This window comes from Nelumbo lutea, chromosome 1, assembly GCF_056320005.1.
Source record: "Nelumbo lutea isolate HS-2025 chromosome 1, American lotus-T2T, whole genome shotgun sequence".
Taxonomy (NCBI): domain Eukaryota; kingdom Viridiplantae; phylum Streptophyta; class Magnoliopsida; order Proteales; family Nelumbonaceae; genus Nelumbo; species Nelumbo lutea.
Window position 1 is genome coordinate 103,116,577 of NC_142684.1, and position 22,156 is coordinate 103,138,732.

Sequence of the window (22,156 nt, forward strand, 5' to 3'; positions counted from 1 at the left end):
GTGGGTTTTTACCATTAAATACAGGGCAGATGGGACTATTGAGAGGTACAAGGCCAGACTTGTTGCAAAGGGCTACACACAGACATATGGGATTGACTATCTGGAGACTTTTGCCCCTGTTGCTAAGATGACATCTGTGAGGGTTCTTTTATCTCTGGCAGCTCACTTTGATTGGCCTCTCTATCAGTTAGATGTAAAGAATGCATTTCTGAATGGTGACTTACATGAGGAGGTCTACATGTGTCTTCCTCCAGGAATGTATGGGAAAGATATGCAAGGAAAGGTATGTAAACTAAGAAATCTCTTTATGGCCTCAAACAATCTCCTAGAGCCTGGTTTGAGAGATTTAGAGCTGCACTTGTTAAATTCGGCTATGTTCAGACACAGTCTGATCATACTCTTTTTGTGAAGAAAAGTGGGTCTCTAGCAGTGTATCTCATTGTGTATGTTGATGACATTATAGTGACTGGTGATGATGCCTCTGGCATTCTGGGCCTTAAGTCTTTCCTCCGTACAGAATTTGAGATTAAGGATCTGGGGGAGTTGAGATATTTCCTTGGCATAGAAGTTGCCAGATCCAGGGATGGGATTCTTATTTCCCAGAGGAAATATGTCCTTGATTTGTTGTCTGAAACTGGAAAATTGGGTGCAAGACCAGCTGCAACTCCTATTGATATGAGTCACAAACTTTCAGCTTCGGATGGAACTTTGTTGGAAGACAAAGGGGTCTTTCAGAGACTTCTTGGGAAGCTTTTGTACCTGTGCATGACTAGGACAGATATCGCGTATGCTGTCAGTTGCATTAGCCAGTTCATGCATGCTCATAGAGATACCCATATGGCAGCAGCAGAACGGATTTTGTGCTATCTGAAAGGCTCTCCAGGAAAAGGAATTCTATTTGCCAAACATGGTCATCTGAAACTTGAAGCCTATACTGATGCTGATTGGGCTGGAAATATTGATGATAGAAGATCTACTTCAGGGTATTGCAGTCTGGTGGCTGGTAATGTTGTCTCTTGGAGGAGTAAGAAACAAACAGTTGTGGCTCGATCCTCCGCAGAAGCAGAATATAGAGCCATGGCACATGGAGTCTCGGAATTATTGTGGCTAAGGTCCTTAATGGAAGAACTTGGGGTAGATCATGACAAACCCATGATGTTGTACTGTAATAATCAGGCTGCCATCAACATTGCTCACAACCCGATACAACATGATAGAACCAAACATATTGAGGTTGATAGACACTTTATTCGTGAAAGAGTCTCCTCCGGTGAAGTGTGTCTTCCATTCATTACTTCTGAAGGACAACTGGCAGATTTTCTCACCAAGGGCATTTCCAAGGCAAGGCTTCAACATGACACTGGCAAGCTGGGCATGATTAACATCTATGCTCAGCTTGAGGGGGAGTGTAGAGAAGATGGGCCGAATGGCCCATAGACTGTCATTTCATGTTATGTTATGTTTCTCTCTGTTGTGGGCCTTATTCTGGGCCCATAGTCTGTAATATTCTGTTTTTTGTATTTTCCTGCTCACTCAAGGGCCTCTCTGTAATTTGTCAAAGATTAACTTATTAATAAGATGTTTAGAGTGTTAGAGAGTGGTTATGTTCGAACCTCTTACTCTCTAACACTCATTGCCGCCAGCTCTCTCTTCTCTTCCTCTCTTGTTTGTTCATTTTCTGGTTTGCATCTAATCTCAAACAGTTCCATACATCAAGTGGGCTGTTTTTCAACTAAAAGCATAGGCCTGAGAGAGTGTCACACCCTTCCTAGAAAGAATATGTTGCCTAGCAATGTCAAATTCAAGGTTCAGCCCTACCAAGAACTCAAAACCCTATTCCTCTCTACCAGTTTGTGATAAGTTGCTGCATCATTTACACTTTCCCATACCACAATTTCTAAGTGATTTATTTCCTGGCATAGGGTTTTCAGCATGGAGAAATACACAGCAAGAGGTTTCTCTCCCTGTTTCATACTTATCAGCTGATTTCTTAACTGATAGGCCCTGGCTTCATTTTGCTTCTGAGAGTAGGCTTCAATCACTCCATCCCAAATCTCCTTAGCAGTATTAGCCCATAGAATTTTTTTGCAATATGAGGTAACATAGAATTACACAGCCAGGACATTACCATGTAATTCTCTTGCACCCATCGGGAAGAGTCTGTATCAGGTTTCTTCTCCTCCTAGTGAGATACCATAATTTTCCACGGGTACCAATAGCCATCTTAGCTGATTGTGCCCATTCCAAATAATTTGTACCATCAAGTTTTACTGTAGTAATGATCCCAGACCCAAAAATATCACTACTACCTCCAACACCTAGTCCCACAGTATCGGTAGATTTCATCTCGATATTCCAACTCTCCATTTTACTTCAAATAGTTCAACAGTAAGAAAAAATAGATTGGAGACCTTCAAAAATAATTTAATACCACACACACAGAAACCAACCCTTCCGGAAGAAGAAAACCCTAGCTTGAGGGAAATCTCTCTCCTCCCCATGCCTCCCAACAGAGAGAAAAGTGAATCGATCACTCCGGGAGGCCTAGAAAATTTCAAAAACCAAACCGCCCTCTTCAGAAAATCAAAAGAAAACTAACAATACCTGGGCGCCCAAGATCAGATCAAAAACAAAGAGTCCAACTTTTCTGAGACTCTTCCCCGTACTCCAATTCTTCCTGATTTTGATGCCAAACAGTAAATCACCTTCCCGATGTCTAGATCCCACCAAAAACTCCAAGAACTGGGCAATCTATAGAAGATCGATCAGCCCTTTACTACTTCATGCAGTCGAATGATATAGGGCTGCATGAGAATGCTTCAAGAAACCCTAGCCGACACTCTGATACCAAGTAGGAATCTGCTGAATTAAAAAAAAAATATGAAAGAAAGTAGTTTCTTGAAGAGAAAAGGAAGAGAGGAGAAAAAGAGAAAAGAAGTTGAAAAGAAAAGAGAGCAATAATCTGGCCGCCCCCTTTACTTATTATTTATACTAAAATAATAGAACAATACAAAGACAACTATGCCCTTATAGGGCGGCAAAACACCTCCTATCTAACAACTAACATAAAACATCTACTCAGAAAAACATCATAAAACTAATTAATCTTCAACACCGATATTGGGTCTCTTGTTATGGACTGGTTGGTGGCTCATCGAGAGTTTGAAGACGTTGTGAGATCTTCCTTGGTCTCTTATTTGTGGTCAATGTTGGACATAATTGTTGAAGAATAGGCATTGTCTAACAATTGTTGATGTATAGGAGTACTGTATATTGTGCATAGTTGCAAGGTGTGAGACTCTAGGGTTCTGTGACCTTATTGTAATCCTCTTTTTTTTTTCTTTTTTTTTCTTGGAAAACAAAAAACTCTAGAAACATTTCCACATACCTGACTCTCCAGTATAGGGAGTATGACTAGGAGAGGCACAACAGCTATGTCCTGCAAATTATCAACCAACAGGGATCTAATTAACTTGATACGTTTTTATGTAAAACTTCACATAATTGATCGCATTCAAATTCGGAAAAGTGAAATAGAACAAAATGTAATAGCATCACTATTGACTAAATAAAAAGAATAAATAGAAATAAGAAAACTTGTATACATGACTGAAAGAACCTGTAGAAGAAGTATCCCCAAAGTTGCTGATCCAAATCTTGTTGGCAGTTCACCTCTTTCTGCAAGAAGCTATATATCTTCCTTGGTAAGCAACAGAATCACAACCAACATTATAGCATTACAACCATTGCATCAAATTAGAAATAACATCTAGGAAAAAAGGTAAAAAAATCATTTTTACATGTAATGTAAGTGAAATGATCATATGTTTAGCATGTTCTTTATTTGAATAAATACATATTTATTTATTTATTTTTCCATGCCTAATTTTCTCCTGCAGTAAATGAAGAATATTTGGAGTTGACATTAATCAAAATATGCCCCATCTACAACATACTTTTCTTTTCACTTCACGTGTCTATTGACCTAGGTGATATTATTATGTCTAGCACTTACACTGTGAATGATATTCAATAATACAAATGAAAAAGACAATGACATTTATCCCTTGCAAATGAAAGGCCAGACATGTAGACCTTCATATTCATAGGTGTTAAACACCAACTAAAAGGGCTGAGACTATAATAATTTGTACTAAAAATGTTTTTTCTTTTTTCAGTAAGGCAATGTTTTTTTTTATCAATAAAAGGAAATTTCATTGATGAAAATAGAAATTACAGGGGTTACAGTTTATGAGTAGCCTCGGCTACCCCACTACAATGTAATATATCCACTATTAAATTGATTTTTCACTCTTACAGTTTAGCCCAGAAACAGTGGTTCCTGTTTACCCCTTGTTTCGCTAGCTGGTCTGCAAATCCATTTGCTGCTCTATGGGTCCACTGAATTGAAAGCTGCATGTCCTTGGATAGACTTTTAATCTTCTTCATGTCATTTCTAAATATCCAGGGTGTGCTGTCATGCTGTTTTAGCCAACTGATAATAACTTTGGAATCCCCTTCCACAACCAGCCTTTCCACCCCCATCTCCTTAGCTTTTTGTATCCCATATACCATTGCCTTCAGTTCAGCTGTAGTGGAACTTCCAATTCCAATGGGACCCGAATACACATTTCCTCTTTCATTTCTTATAGCCCCTCCAATTCCAGATCTTCCTGGGTTTCCAAAACTGCTGCCACCAAAGTTTAATTTGATAAAACCTGGTTCTGGGGGCACCCACTCCTTCAGGACCTTCTTTTCTGCCAAGGAAGAGATAGCAACTGTCCTCCAATTCCTAATCATATCATCCACTGAAATTTGAAAATAAATTCAGTGTTTTCACCCATGAGATCACTTTCAACATAATACTTTCTATAGTTCTGCCTTGCATCTTTCCTTATCTTCAAATATCCTCCGATTTCTTTCCTCCCATAGTACCCATAGCACTGCTGCCCTTGTGCCAGTATTCTCCCTCTTCGCTTTGGACATCTAAAAGTAGATGGCTCAAACAATCTTTCCAAGCTCACCAGGGTGTCCCGCCTGCATCCAAATAGGTAGAAAAACCAATCCCAAATACTACTAGCAAGAGGACAGGAGACAAGATTATGAAAGGCATTCTCACCATTTGACTTACATAAACAGCCCCAATTTGGTGAAAGGCACCAACCAGGTCTTTTCCTATGCATCAGATCACTAGTGTTAATTGCACTATGATAGACCTCCCAACAAAAGGCAATTGGTCTACCTTTGAGAGAGGAGAGAGCCAAAATTGAAGGGAATAGGGTTTTTAAAGAAGAGTCCCCCACCCATGTATATTGGATACCACTTTGTGCCAAAGCCTGTCTGTCTCACCTGGGAATCTCCATAACCACCTGCCCAAGAGAGCCTCATTCCTCTCCTTTAGTCTTCCAATGCCCAACCTCCCAATTCCTTCCTTCTAGTCACTACTTCCCATCTAACTAGATGACCTCTCTTCTTCTCATCAAGTTCCCACAGAAAATCCCTCATTATCTTCTCTAATTTCTTCCCAATAGCTTGAGGCATACTAAACACCAAGAGATAGTAAACTGAGAGATTTGCTAAGGTGGCCCTAATAAGAGTGATCCTTCCCCCCAATGAAACATAATTTCTCTTCCATGCTACCAACTTCTTTTCAAACCTCTCCAGTACCGGTTCCCAGAACCCTATGTTTTTTGGGTTTGCACCTAGAGAGAGTCCTAGATATTTCAAAGGCCACTCGCTCCGCAGACAACCTAATTCCTCTGCCCAAACATTGACCTCTTCTTGGGTTAAGTTAATCCCAGCCATCACACTCTTGTTGAGGTTCACCTTCAGATTTGTCACTTTTTCAAAAAGGTTAACCACGCACCAACCTTAGGTCCCTTGCAGCCATCTCATCTCCATTTTCACAAAAAATGATGATGTCATCCGCAAATTAAAGATGAGTTACCACCACACTCTCCCTTCCTACTCTCCAGGCCTTTAAAATACTTGCCGCATCCGCCTTTGATATCAATCTGCTAAGCACTTCTACTAAGATCGTGAAAAGGAAGGGGAATAGAGGATCTCCTTGTCTAACTCCTCTTTTAGCGTTAAAAAAGCCCTTTACTATTCCATTGACTAATACTGAGAAATGACAGGACTGTAGATAGCCTTTAATCCACCTACACCATCTTGCTCCAAATCTGCACTTCCTAAGAGCCTCCAACAAGAACTCCCAATCCACAAAGTCATAGGCTTTCTCTAAATCTAATTTGCACACAATGCCTTTCTTTCTAGATTTCCTAAAATTCTCCACACATCTATTAGCTATTAGGATTTGATCAGAGATTTTGACTTTCTTGGATGAAAGCCCCTTGAAACTGAGAGATAATTGCTAGTGGTTGAATGTCCACAAAGTCATAGGCTTTCTCTAAATCTAATTTGCACACAATGCCTTTCTTTCAATAAGACAACGTTTCATAGTCAAGATGTCTTGTTCTTGAATAATTTGTATTCGAGAGCTAGGTGGTTGAATGCATACATGCACATACATTCAATAACTAGACATTTACGCTACTTGAAAAGAGACAAGCATAATCCAATTTCTACAAGTTAGTAAAAGTGAAGTTAAGTGATTAAATCATAACTTACAAGAATGAACTCTTAATGAAGGCCGGCCTTTGGGATTAAGGGGCACAGATGTAGGCGAAGAAAAGTCCACATTACACTTAACGGCTAATTGGATAGGCTTCTTGCTTACCCAATCCATAGGATGAAGTCCAACTTACTATGGATCTATTTATTTTAGGTGGGTTAAAATTTTGGACTGACAAGCATTAGAATATGGGTTCAAGTCTGAGACTAGCCACTTTGTGTACCAAATGCCAAAGGTTAAGTCCATATATAGTCCGCCTCTCTCAAGACCCCAGATAGGCAGGACCACCATTAGGAAATGGTCCAGCATCGTAGAAGTTCTAACTAGTGATAAATTTATGATAAGAAGGAAGGGAGGTGCATACTGCATGCCATATAGTTTATACTTCTCCGATATCTACTGGGTTTCTAATTTTGATAGTTCACCTGTGAAAATAAAAGAGTTCTTCAAATACAATTAAGACCAAGAAAATCACAGACATTAATCTATAGGACATCTATACATTCCAAAACTGTTATCTTATATGGCCTCATATTTTATTAAAAGTTTGCTTTTTTGCAAAATCATACCACCAAACAGTTTGCAAATCTGGTAATCAATCCCATTTTGACTACAAAGTCAAGCCACAATATCTAGTCAGCATACCTGTAGAACAAAAGCTGAAGATGACAATGAGAGAGCAGCACCAATCACAATAGCTTCATCAATACTTCTAATATTAACCTGTGTTTCATTCAAATGAAAAAATAATAAGGTGCAATTTACATGCTTAGAAGTTTGAGGAGGAGAATATTAAATGTGTGCAAGCCCACCAAAAAGAAAGCCTAATGCATGAAATGTTTCCTAAAAGCAGTGGCAATGCATCGGTTAAGTGTCAAATGAATTAAGATACAGTTACACACCAATTGAAAGAATTTCCAAATGGGAATCATTGAGGATGCTGGACAAATAACATATATTTAGCTCCTTATAAACCAAATAAATCCAAAGAAAATACTAGAGACTTTGCTTAGGCAACACATGTAAGTTCCTTGGGGAAAACATCCATAAAGGGGCCTTTATGGATTGGCAACAGGATTCCTCCAGTTGGCCTAATAGGTCATTCCTCTTGGGTATCTTCATTATTCATTGCTTCTCTCTTCCATCTGACTTCTATACATTTGAATTTTGAAGAACATGAAGCATTGGCATAAGGTTTTCATTAGGGGTGAGCAAGAAAACCCGAAAACCGCACCGAACCAAAAACCAACCGAAAATTCGGTTAACCAAACTGGTCAGTTCAGTATTTTTAAAATCCAAAGATACCAGTTCGGTTTCAGTTAACCAAAATAGAAAACCGGCGGTTAACCAAACCGACCAGTATACATATATTATATATATTTTACGTATATTTATGTATATTGTATATATTTTCTATATATTATAAATTAATAAATATGCATTATATATTTATAATTTATAATATATTATTTATTATTTAAAATACAATATTATATATAAATATATATTTTTTTTTCTAGTTTTTTATTATATATTTATATATTGTTTATAATATATATTGAAAATATAAAACTTACAAACCGAACCGATCAACCGGTTAACCTATCGGCTTTGGTTAACCTCAGTTCGGTTTCAAAAATAGGCTAACCAAACCGTGAGCACCTCTAGTTTTCATATCTTTATTTTCCTTTTGTAGAGAACACTTATGTGGGCCCCACTGCAGTGGTCCCCACAATGTTCGTAAGAAAATAGTGTAGTTTTTTGTTTCAGTTATAGTAGTGTCAGTTTGAGTCAGTTTGTTAATTCAGTTGTTATTTATTTCAGCTTTTATTTACTTTATTTATTATGTAAGTACTAAGGGCAGATGTGTCCTTTCCATTATGTACTAAACATAACCTATAAATATTAAGAGAGTGACGGCGGCAAATCTATTAGAATCTGTCCCTCCTTTCAACCACTTGTGTTCTCTTGTTTCTCTTCTATTCTCTCTCCTTTCTCTCACTTTTCTTCTGTTTTGTAAACCTAAAACCTATTAGGAATCAAGACTTATTACAGTCTTAATCTTCTACTTGGTATCAGAGCCTATCTAGGGCTTCTCATGTGTGTCTAGTCCAGCCAACCACATGAGGACTAGCTAGGGCTGGAAGCTTTGAAGAAGTTTTCGGTGGCTGAATCTTGGAGATTACCAGGAGAGGTTCGCAGCAGTTGAAGACTTGCCGCGGCTTGCAGAGAGTTGATAATCAGGAAGAAGCAGCGAAGGTTAGGATTCAGGTAACCCTAGAAGACAATAAACCAAAGGGGAAAACTGTTTCAGATTACAACTATGAGATTTGATGGGTCAAATTATTTGGAGTGGGATCAATCAGCCATGATGGCTATTGGAGGAAGGGGAAAACTGGGTTACCTCTTGGGAGATGTGAAAGAACCTTCCAAGGAGGACCCAACATACACCAAGTGGGTTCAACAGAACTATTTGGTTATGTCATGGCTGTGTAATTCTATGCAGCCACATATCATCCGAAATTACTTGTGGGCAAAGACAGCCAAAGAGATAATGAGGTGTTGTGAAAAAAACATATTCCCAACCCCTTAATGTTGCTAGAGCCTATGAACTGAAGTGTGAGGTGAACAGCCTTAAACAAGGAGAGAAGCCAGTTTCTGTCTACTTCTCTACCTTGAAATCCTTGTGGCATGAGATTGACCATCTAGAGACCCTTCAGTGGGAGAGTCCCAAAGATGCACAGACTCACAGAAAGCAAGTCGAGACGAATAGGGTATTTGAGTTTCTAGCTGGTTTGAATTCAGAATATGACATTGTGCGACAACAGATATTGACAAGAGATAGTTTGACCCTTTCTCAAGCATACTCCCTGGTGCATAGTGAATAGACCAGGAGGAAAGTCATGATGCAGCCTCAGCCCTCTTTCCCAGCCTTGACAACTATTAAACCTAAGCCAGGGGGTGACTCAGAAAGGGATCGGAAGAAGGAAGATAAACGGGATCTAGTATGTGAACATTGCAAGAAACCCAAGCACACAAAAGATACTTGTTGGAAGCTACATCCTCACTTGGTCCCAGCAAAACTAAGAAATAAGAAGGGTAATGCTCATATGGCAATGAACACTGATTCAGCATCCTCATCAGGCACATCCCTAGAGACTTTAGTTGTTGTTCGGGCTGCCCTCATACAGTTGGAAAAGGAAGTTGGGAGTTCAGCTCAGCCATCTCAGTCACCATCAGCTCCTGCAACATCTGCATTTGCACATTCAGGTACTCGAGCCTCAACTTACCATGCTTCAGCTCCAGATAATACTGACCACTACTGGGTAATAGATTCAGATGCATCTAACCATATGACTAGCTTGCCATCATTGTTCACTTCTTATCACTTGTCCTCTGGCCGAAATAGAGTATCCATTGTTGATGGCTCTCTTGTTCCCATTTCGGGCAAAGGGGACATCAAGCTATCGGATACTATCTCTTTATCTTCTGTCTTGCATGTTCCTAAGCTTGATACTAACCTACTTTCAGTTAGTAGTATTACCAAACACATGAACTGTTCAGTATCCTTTTTCCTTGACCGATGTGTTTTTCAGGATTTGGAGACGAGGAAGGTGATTGGGACTGGCCGTGAGACGAACGGGATCTATCTGCTTGGAGAGAGTTCTCGTCAGGAGGAGTCAGTGGATAAGAAGTCTTTTGTTTCCCAGTTTGTGAGTTCGGTTATGCCAAAGCATAACCAATTAGGTCATTTGTCTTTTAAGTCTTTGAAGAGTCTGTTTCCTGCTTTATTTGAGTCTGTTGAATTATCAAAGTTGAGGTGTGAGAGTTGTGAGTTTGCCAAACATTGTAAAACCTCTTATTCTTTAAGTAATAAAAGGAGCAATTCTCTTCTATAGGCGGTTACAGATATTTTCTACTGTTTGTTGATGACCATACCCGTTTTTCTTGGGTCTATCTTATGCGTTCTCGGGATGAGGTTTCTGCTCTGACCCAAAACTTCCATCAAATGGTTCTCACTCAATTTGGGACCAAAATCAAAGTCCTTAGATCTGATAATGCAAAGAAATACTTTGCTCAGCCATTGACCTCCTACCTTCTTAGCCATGGAGTTATTCACCATAGCACTTGCCCTTATACACCACAACAGAACGGCGTTGCCGAAAGGAAGAATAGGCATATCTTGGAGGTGGCTAGAAGCATTATGTTTACCTCCAATGTACCTATTCGCTTCTGGGGTGATGCTATCCACATGGCAATTTATCTCATTAATCTAGTTCCTTCCCAGGTTCTTGATATAAGAACCCCCTTTTCCCTTCTATACCCAAACGAGGAGTTGTTCATTGTTCCCCTTAAAACCTTTGGTTGTACCTGTTTCGTTCAACTTCTCAGGCCTCATCATTCCAAGTTTGAACCTAAGGCCTCCAAATGCATTTTCCTTGGTTATACACAAACTCAAAAGGGTTATTGCTGCTATGATCCGGTTTCAGGGAAACGGTTTGTCTCCATGGATGTCACTTTCTTTGAGGAGACACCCTATTATCCTAGGGTTTCTCCTCAGGGGGAGAGCAGTGAGAGGGGGGTTGTTTTGAGTTTCTTTCCTCAGGGGGAGAGCAGTGAGAGTGGAAGTGGAGCTGGTAGAAGTGGGATTGTTTTGAGTGGAGCTCTTCCTTTACCTATTCCACTTGGTAATGAAGGCTGTAGTGTGAGGGTGGTCAGAGGGAGCCGGAGTTGAGAGTCTATCACAGGCGATGCAGGCAGGTTGATCCTAGTCTTCGGCAGTCCCGGCCAGCTCCAGTTCCTTCTGCGGCTCTAGATCCAGAGCCTACTGAGATACCTCTCACTATTGCCACTTCCCCTCCTGTCGATGACCTCGATCTCCCTATTGCCATTCGCAAAGGGAAACGACATTGCACCGCTTTCTTATCCTATGATCGTTTGTCTCCATCTTACCAGTCCTATCTCACTTCCATTGCCGATGTCCCTATTCCAAGAACAGTGCAAGAAGCCTTATCAGTTCCAGAATGAAAAGATGCAATGCAAGTCGAAATGGATGCCCTGTTGAAGAATAATACTTGGGCACTGGTTGACCCACCAAAAGGAAAGAAATCGGTGGGATGCAAATGGGTGTTCACTATGAAGCATAATGTCGATGGCTCTATTGAAAGGTACAAAGCCCGGCTGGTTGCAAAGGAGTTCACTCAGACTTATGGTATAGACTACTTGGAGACCTTTGCCCCAGTAGCCAAGATGACCACCATCCAAGTTCTGTTATCCCTTGCAGCAAATCATTCTTGGCCCCTGTTTCAAATGGATGTTAAAAATGCATTTCTGAATGGAGACTTACAGGAAGAGGTTTACATGCAGTTGCTTCCTGGATTCTATGATACAGAGACAGGTAAGAAGGTTTGCCGACTGAACAAGGCATTGTATGGTTTGAAGCAGTCACCTAGAGACTGGTTTGATAGGTTTAGATTAGCCCTTGGAAAGTTTGGTTATGTACAGGCCCAGTCAGATCATACACTATTCATCAAGAGGGTGGAGTCCTCTCTGACACTACTAGCGGTATATGTTGATGATATTGTGGTGACAGGAAATGACAGTCATGAGATTGAGTCCCTCAAACAGCTCCTTCATCAAGAGTTTGAAGTGAAAGATCTTGGTGCACTACGGTACTTTTTGGGTATTGAGGTTGCTAGATCCAAGCAGGGGATTTTGATCTCTCAGAGAAAATATGTTCTAGATCTGTTGGCGGAAATTAGAAAGTTGGGTGTTAAGTCGGCTGATACACCCATCGAACAAAATCACAAGATTAGTGCAGAAGGTGGGGAGCCTCTTGAAGACAAAGTTATGTTCCAACGGTTGGTTGGAAAGCTCCTATATCTCTGCCTCGCTCGGCCGGATATCAGCTATGCAGTTAGTGTTGTTAGCAAGTACATGCACTCCCCTAGAACTTCTCATCTTCTTGCGGCAGAGAGAATATTAGCATGCTTGAAGAAATGCCCGGGTAGAGGTATATTGCTCAAGAACAATAAACACATGAGGGTGGAAGTCTATACAGATGTTAATTGGGCTGGGAGTGTTGATGACAGAAGGTCTACCTCTGGATATTGTGCCCTTGTGGGAGGTAACCTTGTCTCTTGGAGGAGTAAGAAGCAGAGTGTTGTTTCCCGCTCCAATGCTGAAGCGAAATACAGGTCAATGGCTAATGGAGTGGCTGAAATCTTATGGCTGAGGTCACTACTAAGAGTTGGGTATTGACTATAAAAAGCCCTTAATGTTGTATTGTGATAATCAGGTAGCTATTAATATAGCCCACAACCCAGTGCAGCATGACAGAACTAAACATATCGAAGTTGATCGACATTTTGTGCGAGAAAGGGTCACATCACAAGAAGTGTGTCTTCCGTACATCACATCTAATATGCAGCTCGCAGATATCCTCACCAAGGCTATACCAAGGAAGAAGTTAGATAACACTGATGTGGGCCCCACTGCAATGGTCCCCACTATGTTCGTAGGACAGCAATGTAGTTTTTTGTTTCAGTTATAGTAGTGTCAGTTTGAGTCAGTTTGTTAATTCAGTTGTTATTTATTTCAGCTTTTATTTACTTTATTTATTATGTAAGTACTAAGGGCAGATGTGTCCTTTCCATTATGTACTAAACATAACCTATAAATATTAAGAGAGTGGTGGCGGCAGATCTGTTAGAATCTGTCCCTCCTTTCAACCACTTGTGTTCTCCTGTTTCTCTTCTATTCTCTCTCATTTCTCTCACTTTTCTTCTGTTTTATAAACCTAAAACCTATTAGGATTCAAGACTGATTACAGTCTTGATCTTCTACTCCTTTAAAACCAAATATCCATTATCGTCCAGTTAACCATGAGAACTAAGACAATTAATGGACTTATATAAAAGTATGTAGGTCTTTTTAAACCTTATTGAGAAAATAAATAGTGCAAATCACTGGTACTCTTATCGATTTTTCTCTCAAACTTTTTCTTCTTTTCTTTCCCTACTACTACTTGTACAAATTGCACCTTAAACCAACTTCAAATTGCAATACATTTGATAATCTTGAACCAGAAATAAACACCATAAGGTCAGATTGGTTTGATTATTAGACCAATTACTCAATGGGTTAATCCTAAACAATAACCTTGGCCTGCTTGATTGACAACAACACATGGGTGCCCCTAAGTAGGGAGATTAGCTCAATCCCTAAATATCTAACAAGATCCCACTATCCAATAAACATTTGTGTGCATGCCATATTCTGAAAGACTGCATCAGATGTGCTGGTTACCCTTTTGGCTGCTTTAGTTCAGAAAGTAGTGAACTCATAATGAACCATGAGCCAGTGTCATTCTAGAGCATATGTATCAGCACCTTTGGATGTGTACAAGTTTTTGTGGTCAATAACCAAGTATAAAGTCAGTGGTATCTGGTTCCACTTCCTTCAATTATTTCAAAGGCAGTAGCGCCCCCCCCCCCATCTATGGCTGATATGCTGTCAAGTTGGAAGGTGGGTGGTCTCTCTTCTAGGGACAAATTGTTATGGAATTTCTTACCTTTTGTCATCTGCTGATCTATATGGAAGGAGAGGAATAGCAGAATTTCTGAGGCCAAGGCTTCACCCTAAGGCTATAATTAGCAAAGCCGAGTGGCCTTTTATTGAGATGGGCATCATGGGCTGGTTCTGCATCAGTTTTCAGGAGTTCCAAATTATTTATGATTATTATAAGGATCACTGGAACTCAATTAATTTTTTATCAATGATCTGTAGATTAGTCACACCTATTGTGAATGTTGAGGGTTTCTCACCCTCTTTATAGTAATACAATACTTCTTTCCATTTATCAAAAGGGCAACCTAGTGCACAAGATCAATGTGGGGTCTGGGGAGGGACAGATGTACTTTTTTCCATTGATAAAAAAAAGTATAAAGTCAAAATTGAAAGCAACCTCAAATTATCACAATAATAAGATTATAAGACCAGTAACAACAGAATAAATGCTTGGCATGGTGAATCACTGAAAAATAAAGTTCCATCTCGTTCTAGATAATTAGATTTCAACTAGAATGAATGGGAAAATAACAATTTCAAAATTGGTTAGAAAATTAAATTATTATAGACAAAAATGATGTGATGCAGGTCTGGATTGAGAATGATGTCATGCAAATCACATTAAACAAATGTTTGAAAAGAAAATGTTTCTCACTAGATCAGGTCTTGAGTGGAAAAGAATCTCCAAAATTCTTGTGCCAATAGCGCCATTTGGTGGGAGCTCGAATGCTGTAAAAGCAAGAGTAGATAACACAACCTTCAAACAAGAAATTGCAACATATTAGTATGTGTTTAGCATCCATGAAATGGTTAGTTACCATATTTCAAGAAAAGAAATTGCAGAGAATCCATTATATCAAACAGGTATACCAGATGGAAAGAGCAAAATGTTAAAAAAAATGAATAGAGATTCTAATACAATTGCAAGTCTATAAAAATCCATTAAGTCAATTTTTCTTTTGATTTTTTTATCCCCCAATAATTTAACCTTTTAAGATCTGGTTGAGGTTCAAAAGGATTCCACTCCTGAATAAACAACCAAGCCAAAAGGATGAACTATTTTACCTGGCTTAAAACTAATAAAGCATGAATTGCAGTTTGTACTACTAAACAGCAATTCCCAAATAATTATGCTAAACGAAATTGATCAGGCATCTTAGGGAAAGAACATATAAATTATAGTTGATGCTATGTATGCCTTTGAAATGAAAGGAAGAATCTTGATGTTAACTCTATTTGTTTAACTAAGAAATAAAAATGAATAAGCACACATCAAGCAAAGGGAATCATATTCCTTCTATTCATTTTCTTTCTAAATAGGCACCAAACCCAAAGTCTCAAACATGGAGTAATGCCAAGATAGGAAGTGACAGGAAAATGGAAATGTACCTGCATATGTGCAAAAATAAGTTATTTATCCCATATGAAGGCTTTAGATGATTGCATATGCTCAAAAATTAAAGAAACTTTCTTAACCATTAGACAAATACCAAACTATTCTAAGAGGGTAACTGAATTTCAAGGAAAAAGGAAGACATTTGACATACCATACTGCATTTATGGTTTACATTTACAGCAGCATAGAAAGGGAAATACATAAACAAACAGAATACAAATGGCATCTACAGTCATCCCTATGGACAATCATACCTCAGTTTTTGCCAACAGTGTACCTGAGTTAATCCCATGCCAAATGCAAACTTGGCAAGAGCTTTTAAGCGTGCCAATGAAAGCTCTAAACCCATCTCAAATAGCTGAAAAAAGTACAAAATTAGTCAGCAGTAAATAGAATATTCTAATGCAAGTTATAGTCCACAATGTCTAACAGCATGGAAAGACCATTGTAGGTAACTCATCAAATGTGGTTTCAATCTTCATCACAACTGGAACCTACCATTACGAGTGATATATGACCATGAAAAGGGAACTTTTAAGGACATGAATTATATCAAGTGGCTTCTAACAAACAAATTATATCAAGTGGCCAAAACCAAATTTATTATCCAGAATTTCACAAAATTTCAATGTTTTCCATTTGCTAAATTTCAAGTACCACTTGACATAGGATCCTGTATCAAATTCAGATGAAAGCAAGTTTTACCATCACAAATAGTATTTCTAGACAGACATCAGTAATAATGTTTCCAAAGATAAGACAAAGCAATTCGTAAATCAGATATACATTGTCGATGGCACTTAAATAATCCATGAAATTGTGAATAAGAACTTAGTAAAGAAATCCACATGTGACAGAATGAAAGAAGCTTGGGCATGCAAACATGACCCTATGTCGAGTAAGTTTGTAAGAAATAAAGTAATGCAACAAGGAAATCAAAACTCTTCCAGGCAGCTGGAATCCTGATAGAAACTATAATGTACTTTAATCATCATGGAAGGTCAGGTTTCTTAAAGAATACAAGGAAAAGAAAACCCTACAAGGTGCTTATTAGAGCGACATTTGGAGCTGGATTGGATTGGATGGTTGAATCATATGGACTGCCAACAGGATGGAACTACATTTAGGGATGTAAACGGATTGTACCGGATTCAAATCAGGGTATATCCAAACCTGACCGATACTATAAACCGTGCTCACAAACATCGGTTTGAATCCAAATCTGTTAAGGATGCCAGATATCCAAATATGATCTGATCCGATTTAATTTTTAAAAATATAATAAACTATCTTCTTAAAAGGCAATTAAAATTATAAAACCATTATTTTTTGTGTGAGACTTAAGAATTTAAGACCCTAAGATAGACTTGTTTGGGGTTGCCTCAAGGGGCATGGTACAAAGGCGGCACATAGAATCAGGAACGCAATATGTTTTACATCACATTAGCTACTTGAAGTAATGCAATTGAGGAAAAAAAGATATTGTAGGTTTTACATGCTTGAAAATGTTTTATATGTTTGATTTTATTAATACACTTTACATGTTATGTTTATGTATTTCAATTTTAGATAATAGGTTTTTTAAAGCACTTATTTTAAAATTTAAGTTTATATTTTTTATTAATATTGTTTAATATTTTTATTTTTTGCATCTTTTTTAAATTTTTGGCATTTTTTGAATTTTCTGATTTTTTATTTTGGCATTTTGGCATTTTTTGCATTTTTTGCGCCTTGCTTCAAAAAGGCGCACGCCTCGCTTGCGCCTTTAGCCTCGTGTGCAAATTGCCCCTTGCGCTTTTAAAACACTGGGTAACCCCTAGTTCGGTTATTGCTCATCACCACATCCATGGAAATTAATCTTAATGAGTTAATGCCAAGTGATGCGGCAAGAAATTTCATTTTTTCCATACAACTAGATGGTGCTTTCTTCAGTGTTCAGCTTAAACTCCCAAGAATTAAACAAACCTCTGGCCATTTTCTTATAGAAGCAACTAAAAGTTCTCTAACGAGCTGATTTCAGGAGCAAGACAACCTTTTCAAAACTTTGTTGAGCTCAATAAGTTGGCCTTTGCCTTAATATACCCAATGAAGAACCCCTTACATCAAGACCAAGAACTATATAAAGTTATACACCTCACACTAAAGACCACAGATCTACCTAATAAGGCCTTGATAGAAAATTCAGTTAACTAAGAACGAGAATTTTGGCGCATTGGATGGATAATCAAATAACTTTCTGAATGACACCAAAATCAAGCTATATATGAACTGGTAACAAAATTTTGACGCATGGGATACAGATTTTGATTCTGTGTTGCAGCTCATGATAATCCACTTTTTCTCTTGAATTTTCTTTCATCCGTTCAATTTATGTTGGCTACTTTTGATCATTAGTTTTTTTTTTTAAAGGTATTAGGATAGAACCAGATTACAGAATACAATAGGCCCTTCAAACAACAAATCAGAGGCCAATAACCCAGGAATAAATGTTTGAAGGCATAATTTATTCAAATACTTCAAGTGGAGCCAAGCCATTGCAACTAAACCCTAATGCTTTAGAAAACTATGTAGTTTTTTCTCTTTTTTGATAGATGAAAACTATGTGGTATGTGCTCTTCCTAAGTGTACAGGAAGTTCTTAAGGTCATGTTTTATAACTCTTTGCAATTACTTCTCCAACAAATAGTAGAATATGCAAAATGAAGAAACAATGCTATCTATTTATCAATCTTTCACATCAAAATCGGTTTAATGAAAGTAGCATGAATTGTTCCTGCAAATTATTTGGTGTTTAAAATAAAATGTGGATGCTTTGGTACCTGGTGTTGCAGTTATCAACAATGTATTTGGAATAAAAGGAAAAAAAAGTATTTGAAAGAAAAATACTAATAAGAAAGGACAACAAAAGAAAAAGAATATGTACTCTATTACCAAGAAAAGGATCCCCCATTCAGAAAGAACTTTAACATCCGTCAGGTTTCTAATCAAGCCAAACTGGTTAAGTACAACTCCTGCAAAAAAGAAACCAAGTATCTGCAAACAAAGAAAAATCATAACTTTGCATTTCAGAAACATGGGAATGAAATTTATAACATATTTTCGTGAACACGTCGTCCACCTATTTTCACAAACCAAGTACCAGTTGGGAGAAAGAGGAGCACAAGATTGTTGCAATGCTGACACACCCAAATACAGGGGGGTAGAAATGGAGCACAAGGCAAGAGCCTCACATTCATACAGAGAAAGTAAAGCCAAAACAAACATAAAAGTAGAAAAGTTAGTCTTACAGGGCTAGCTCTGATGATCTTGAATGCAGGAACAACCATAACAGTCACAGCCAAGAATGTCAAAGTATCCAATCCTAAATCGTTAATAACATCAATGGCACTGGCAACATCAAGTTCTGCATATATCCGGAATCTTTCCCAGGAGGGGCAGCTACGTTTGGAAATCTCAAAACCTCTCAACTGAAAAACTGAGGGAGTTAAGAAATGCTTTCTGTCAAAGTTACTCCTAGAACTAAAAGAGCATTGACTTATTCGAAGATGTTTTGTGTATGATGGGGAATCCTCTTGCTGCTTATGGGAAGACAGCACACGAAAAGAATGCCTGTTCAGATTTAAAAAGGCATGAGGGCTAATCTGATGCACAATGGCATGTCCCTGCAAGATAATAACCATAAACTGTAGATGAGAATTTCCAGAGCAAGATTTATATTTTGATGTAGGTTAATGATGTTATTTTATTCTTAAAAGGAAATATTGGGCTTAATAAACTGAATGATAGAACATATAGAATCAAGTTTTATCAATCATTCACTACACAAGTACATCCATAGAATGTGGACATAAGAATGTCCCGGAAGCACTAAACAAATAATAGAGAGCATAAACAGAAGCATATGTAGGTTAGGAGTTGAAGGAGGTGATATCCAGTGAACCAGGGCTTGGTATGTATTATAATTAAAGGGGAAGAACATTTTCACTTTGAAAACATCTATGTTCAAAAGAAAAGCATATGAATTGTGAGAAGTGATTGAACTAATCATCTGAGGACCTCTTGTGATTCATAACAGTAGAACACAAAGCATCCAAGTAAGGACTGATGAAGAAGAGGCCACGCTAATTTAAGGCCAATTGCAGGTTAAAGTCACAAGGGCATAATAAGCGTAATTTTATGGGGTGACAGAATAACTAAGCACAACGTCAGCCCCCTGCATAAGTCATTGAACTAGAACAAAAGAAAGGAGTCCATTCAGATAAAAACACTAATACTTCTAGTGCACCCAAACAGGACGACAGGTAAAGCTTTTCTACCAAAAAAAGAAAATTACATAGAACTAAATACTGAGACAAATGCGACTCAAATAATAAGACTAAACTTCCAGAAAAAAAAAAAAAACGTTAGAACTAAATACTAAAAATAACTTCTACATCTATCTTAAAAAAACAAATTAATAAACCAAAGGCGGGACCACGACAAACTCATACTCGGGTTAGTCAACTAACATTTAGTAAAACCCAGTAACTGTAAACATACCAAACCACCATTAATAGAGTAATTCATAAGCTTCCTTGGCAAAAGTAGCCATTTAAGAAGCCGAAGTTTCGTCACAATAAATAAGTAAACATGAAATTCAGCAAAAGGCTAATTCAAAGAATAAAAAAAGAAATACCTTAAAACTTTGGCAACAAGCCATTGCTTCCAACATACTACAAATAATTCGAATTGAAAGCTTTCAATGACAATAGAAGGTATGGTGGCTTCAGGTTCAGGAAATCTATGTGTAAGGCTTCCAGTGTTCATAGTCTGAGAAATTCAAAAGCATCTGCTCGTGCTCGGATAACCCTAAAAAGAATCCACAGAGATATGAGATAGGGTGAGAGAGACCAGAGCTGAGATTTCTGCTCACTTTTATTGATATTTATATTCTTATGAAAGAAAAGTAAAATAAAATAAAAACGAGGGAACGATGAGAGACCACATGTTCAAGGGTTGAAGCAAAGAATGGGAAGATTTTCGGGCTGTATTGTGCAGGGAGACGAGACGAAGCGTGAGAAACAGAAATTTTCTTCGGTTCGTGTGGAGGAAATTTTTTCAATGAACACGCAGACTCGATGCAATTTAAAATGGCGCGTGTAATGCGTACGTGGCATCTTCTCGATGATAATTTTCGTTTTGTGTCTTGTCCGAGACATCTTTTATCCAAAGCTGATACGGCGGTCGGCGAGTTCGGCCACGGTGGATTTGCTGCGAACACAAGAACCAATCACAGGCGAACACGTCAGTGTTGATAGCAAAATTGTGTTCACGGAGTCACGGAACAAGCCCAAGACTAGGCCTGTATTCGGATCGGACTCGAATCGGATTCATCTAAGTCCGAGTTCGATTCGACAGGCTGTTAGCTACATCGGATTTTAGATTTTAATCCGACTCTAACTAACATTTGAGCAGAAATCTGAATTCAGACCATTTATGAGTCCATATCCCAACTTTCAACTAACATTTCTGTATTTTCTTAAGAGAAGTATTATAAATTGTAGGATGATGAATGAAACTCATAAAACCAATAAAAAAGGTTCATCCTACATCAAAACAAGATCAAACTAACAAAAAGAAGAGAGGGGGAATGACGAGAATGAAGAAAACTTGGGCGAAAAAATAACAGTGACAGCGAGAGTCTTGTTTGTTGGTTGTTGCAGAGAGTGAGAGTTGAGAGAAGAGAGAACGACAACTTGGCAAGGCGAGTCAAGCGACGGCAAGAGAGAAGAAAACCTACGCTAAGAAGTGAGAAGAAAATATTGATTGAGGGTTTAGGATTTTGGCCGGCCGACTGGGGGTTTGACGAACAGATTTTCTCATTTACCCCTAACCCCTAAGAGATTTTATTTATTCCATTTGTGTATAAAAAGTATATAATATATAATATATAAAATCTATTTATATTAATAAATATATTGGAATCGGATTTTTATCGAATCGGATGGGGTGAATCATAGTTTGACCCGATTTTAATCGGATTTTACTTCTACCATCTGAATCCAATCCGATATGACATTTACCCCATTTGAATCCGAGATTATCGGATTGGATATTGGATGGCGTAACAGGTTTATGGGTATTGCTAACAAGCCTACCCAAGACATCCGCACTTTCGCAATTATCTCCGTCCAAAATGAGTTGAGATTTTCTGCCAAAATAACACGTTCCAACCCTCTACCAACTAGATTTAACATCGCACACCTCACCATGAGTTTCGGACGCACCATGTATGAGATGTGCAGTATAAGGTCATGTTGGTAGAGGGTTGGAACATGTTTTGTTGGCAAGTGATTCAGACTTGTCCAAAACCTAACCAATAACCATGGGCTAAAATTCTTTAATTGAAGCCTGAGTCGGTCCGGTCAATGCCTAGCAATTCAATATAAAAATGTAAAATGGTAAAAGAATATGGACAAATTATAGGACCCCTATACTTGAAGGGGATGTGATACTTATCCCCTTGCTTTTTCTATAAATTTTTATTTGTTTTGCGCTTATCATTGTAATTTTATTATT

At 38.2% G+C, this 22,156-nt stretch overlaps 1 protein-coding gene across 7 annotated transcripts in view; it reads right to left on the bottom strand.

Moving 5' to 3' along the window:
- The window catches only part of KEA3 (K+ efflux antiporter 3), a 43,701-nt gene extending 22,984 nt beyond the window's left edge, over positions 1 to 20,717 (bottom strand). For 2 of the 7 annotated variants that reach the window (XM_088967013.1, XM_088967010.1), the window contains exons 1-9: positions 20,580 to 20,717; positions 20,274 to 20,446; positions 18,886 to 19,260; positions 18,530 to 18,631; positions 15,877 to 15,957; positions 14,859 to 14,960; positions 7,280 to 7,357; positions 3,620 to 3,688; positions 3,389 to 3,439 (exon numbers count right to left, since the gene is read on the bottom strand). In XM_088967013.1, the coding sequence (XP_088823139.1) occupies positions 3,389 to 3,439; positions 3,620 to 3,688; positions 7,280 to 7,357; positions 14,859 to 14,960; positions 15,877 to 15,957; positions 18,530 to 18,631; positions 18,886 to 19,260; positions 20,274 to 20,309 (894 nt within the window). In that variant the 5' untranslated portion in view covers positions 20,310 to 20,446; positions 20,580 to 20,717. Of the gene's footprint in view, positions 1 to 3,388; positions 3,440 to 3,619; positions 3,689 to 7,279; positions 7,358 to 14,858; positions 14,961 to 15,876; positions 15,958 to 18,529; positions 18,632 to 18,885; positions 19,261 to 20,273; positions 20,505 to 20,579 lie in introns of those variants that run through there. The other 5 variants (XM_088967015.1, XM_088967012.1, XM_088967014.1 and 2 more) reach the window with 4 other exon arrangements.
- Positions 20,718 to 22,156: the final 1,439 nt, after the last annotated feature.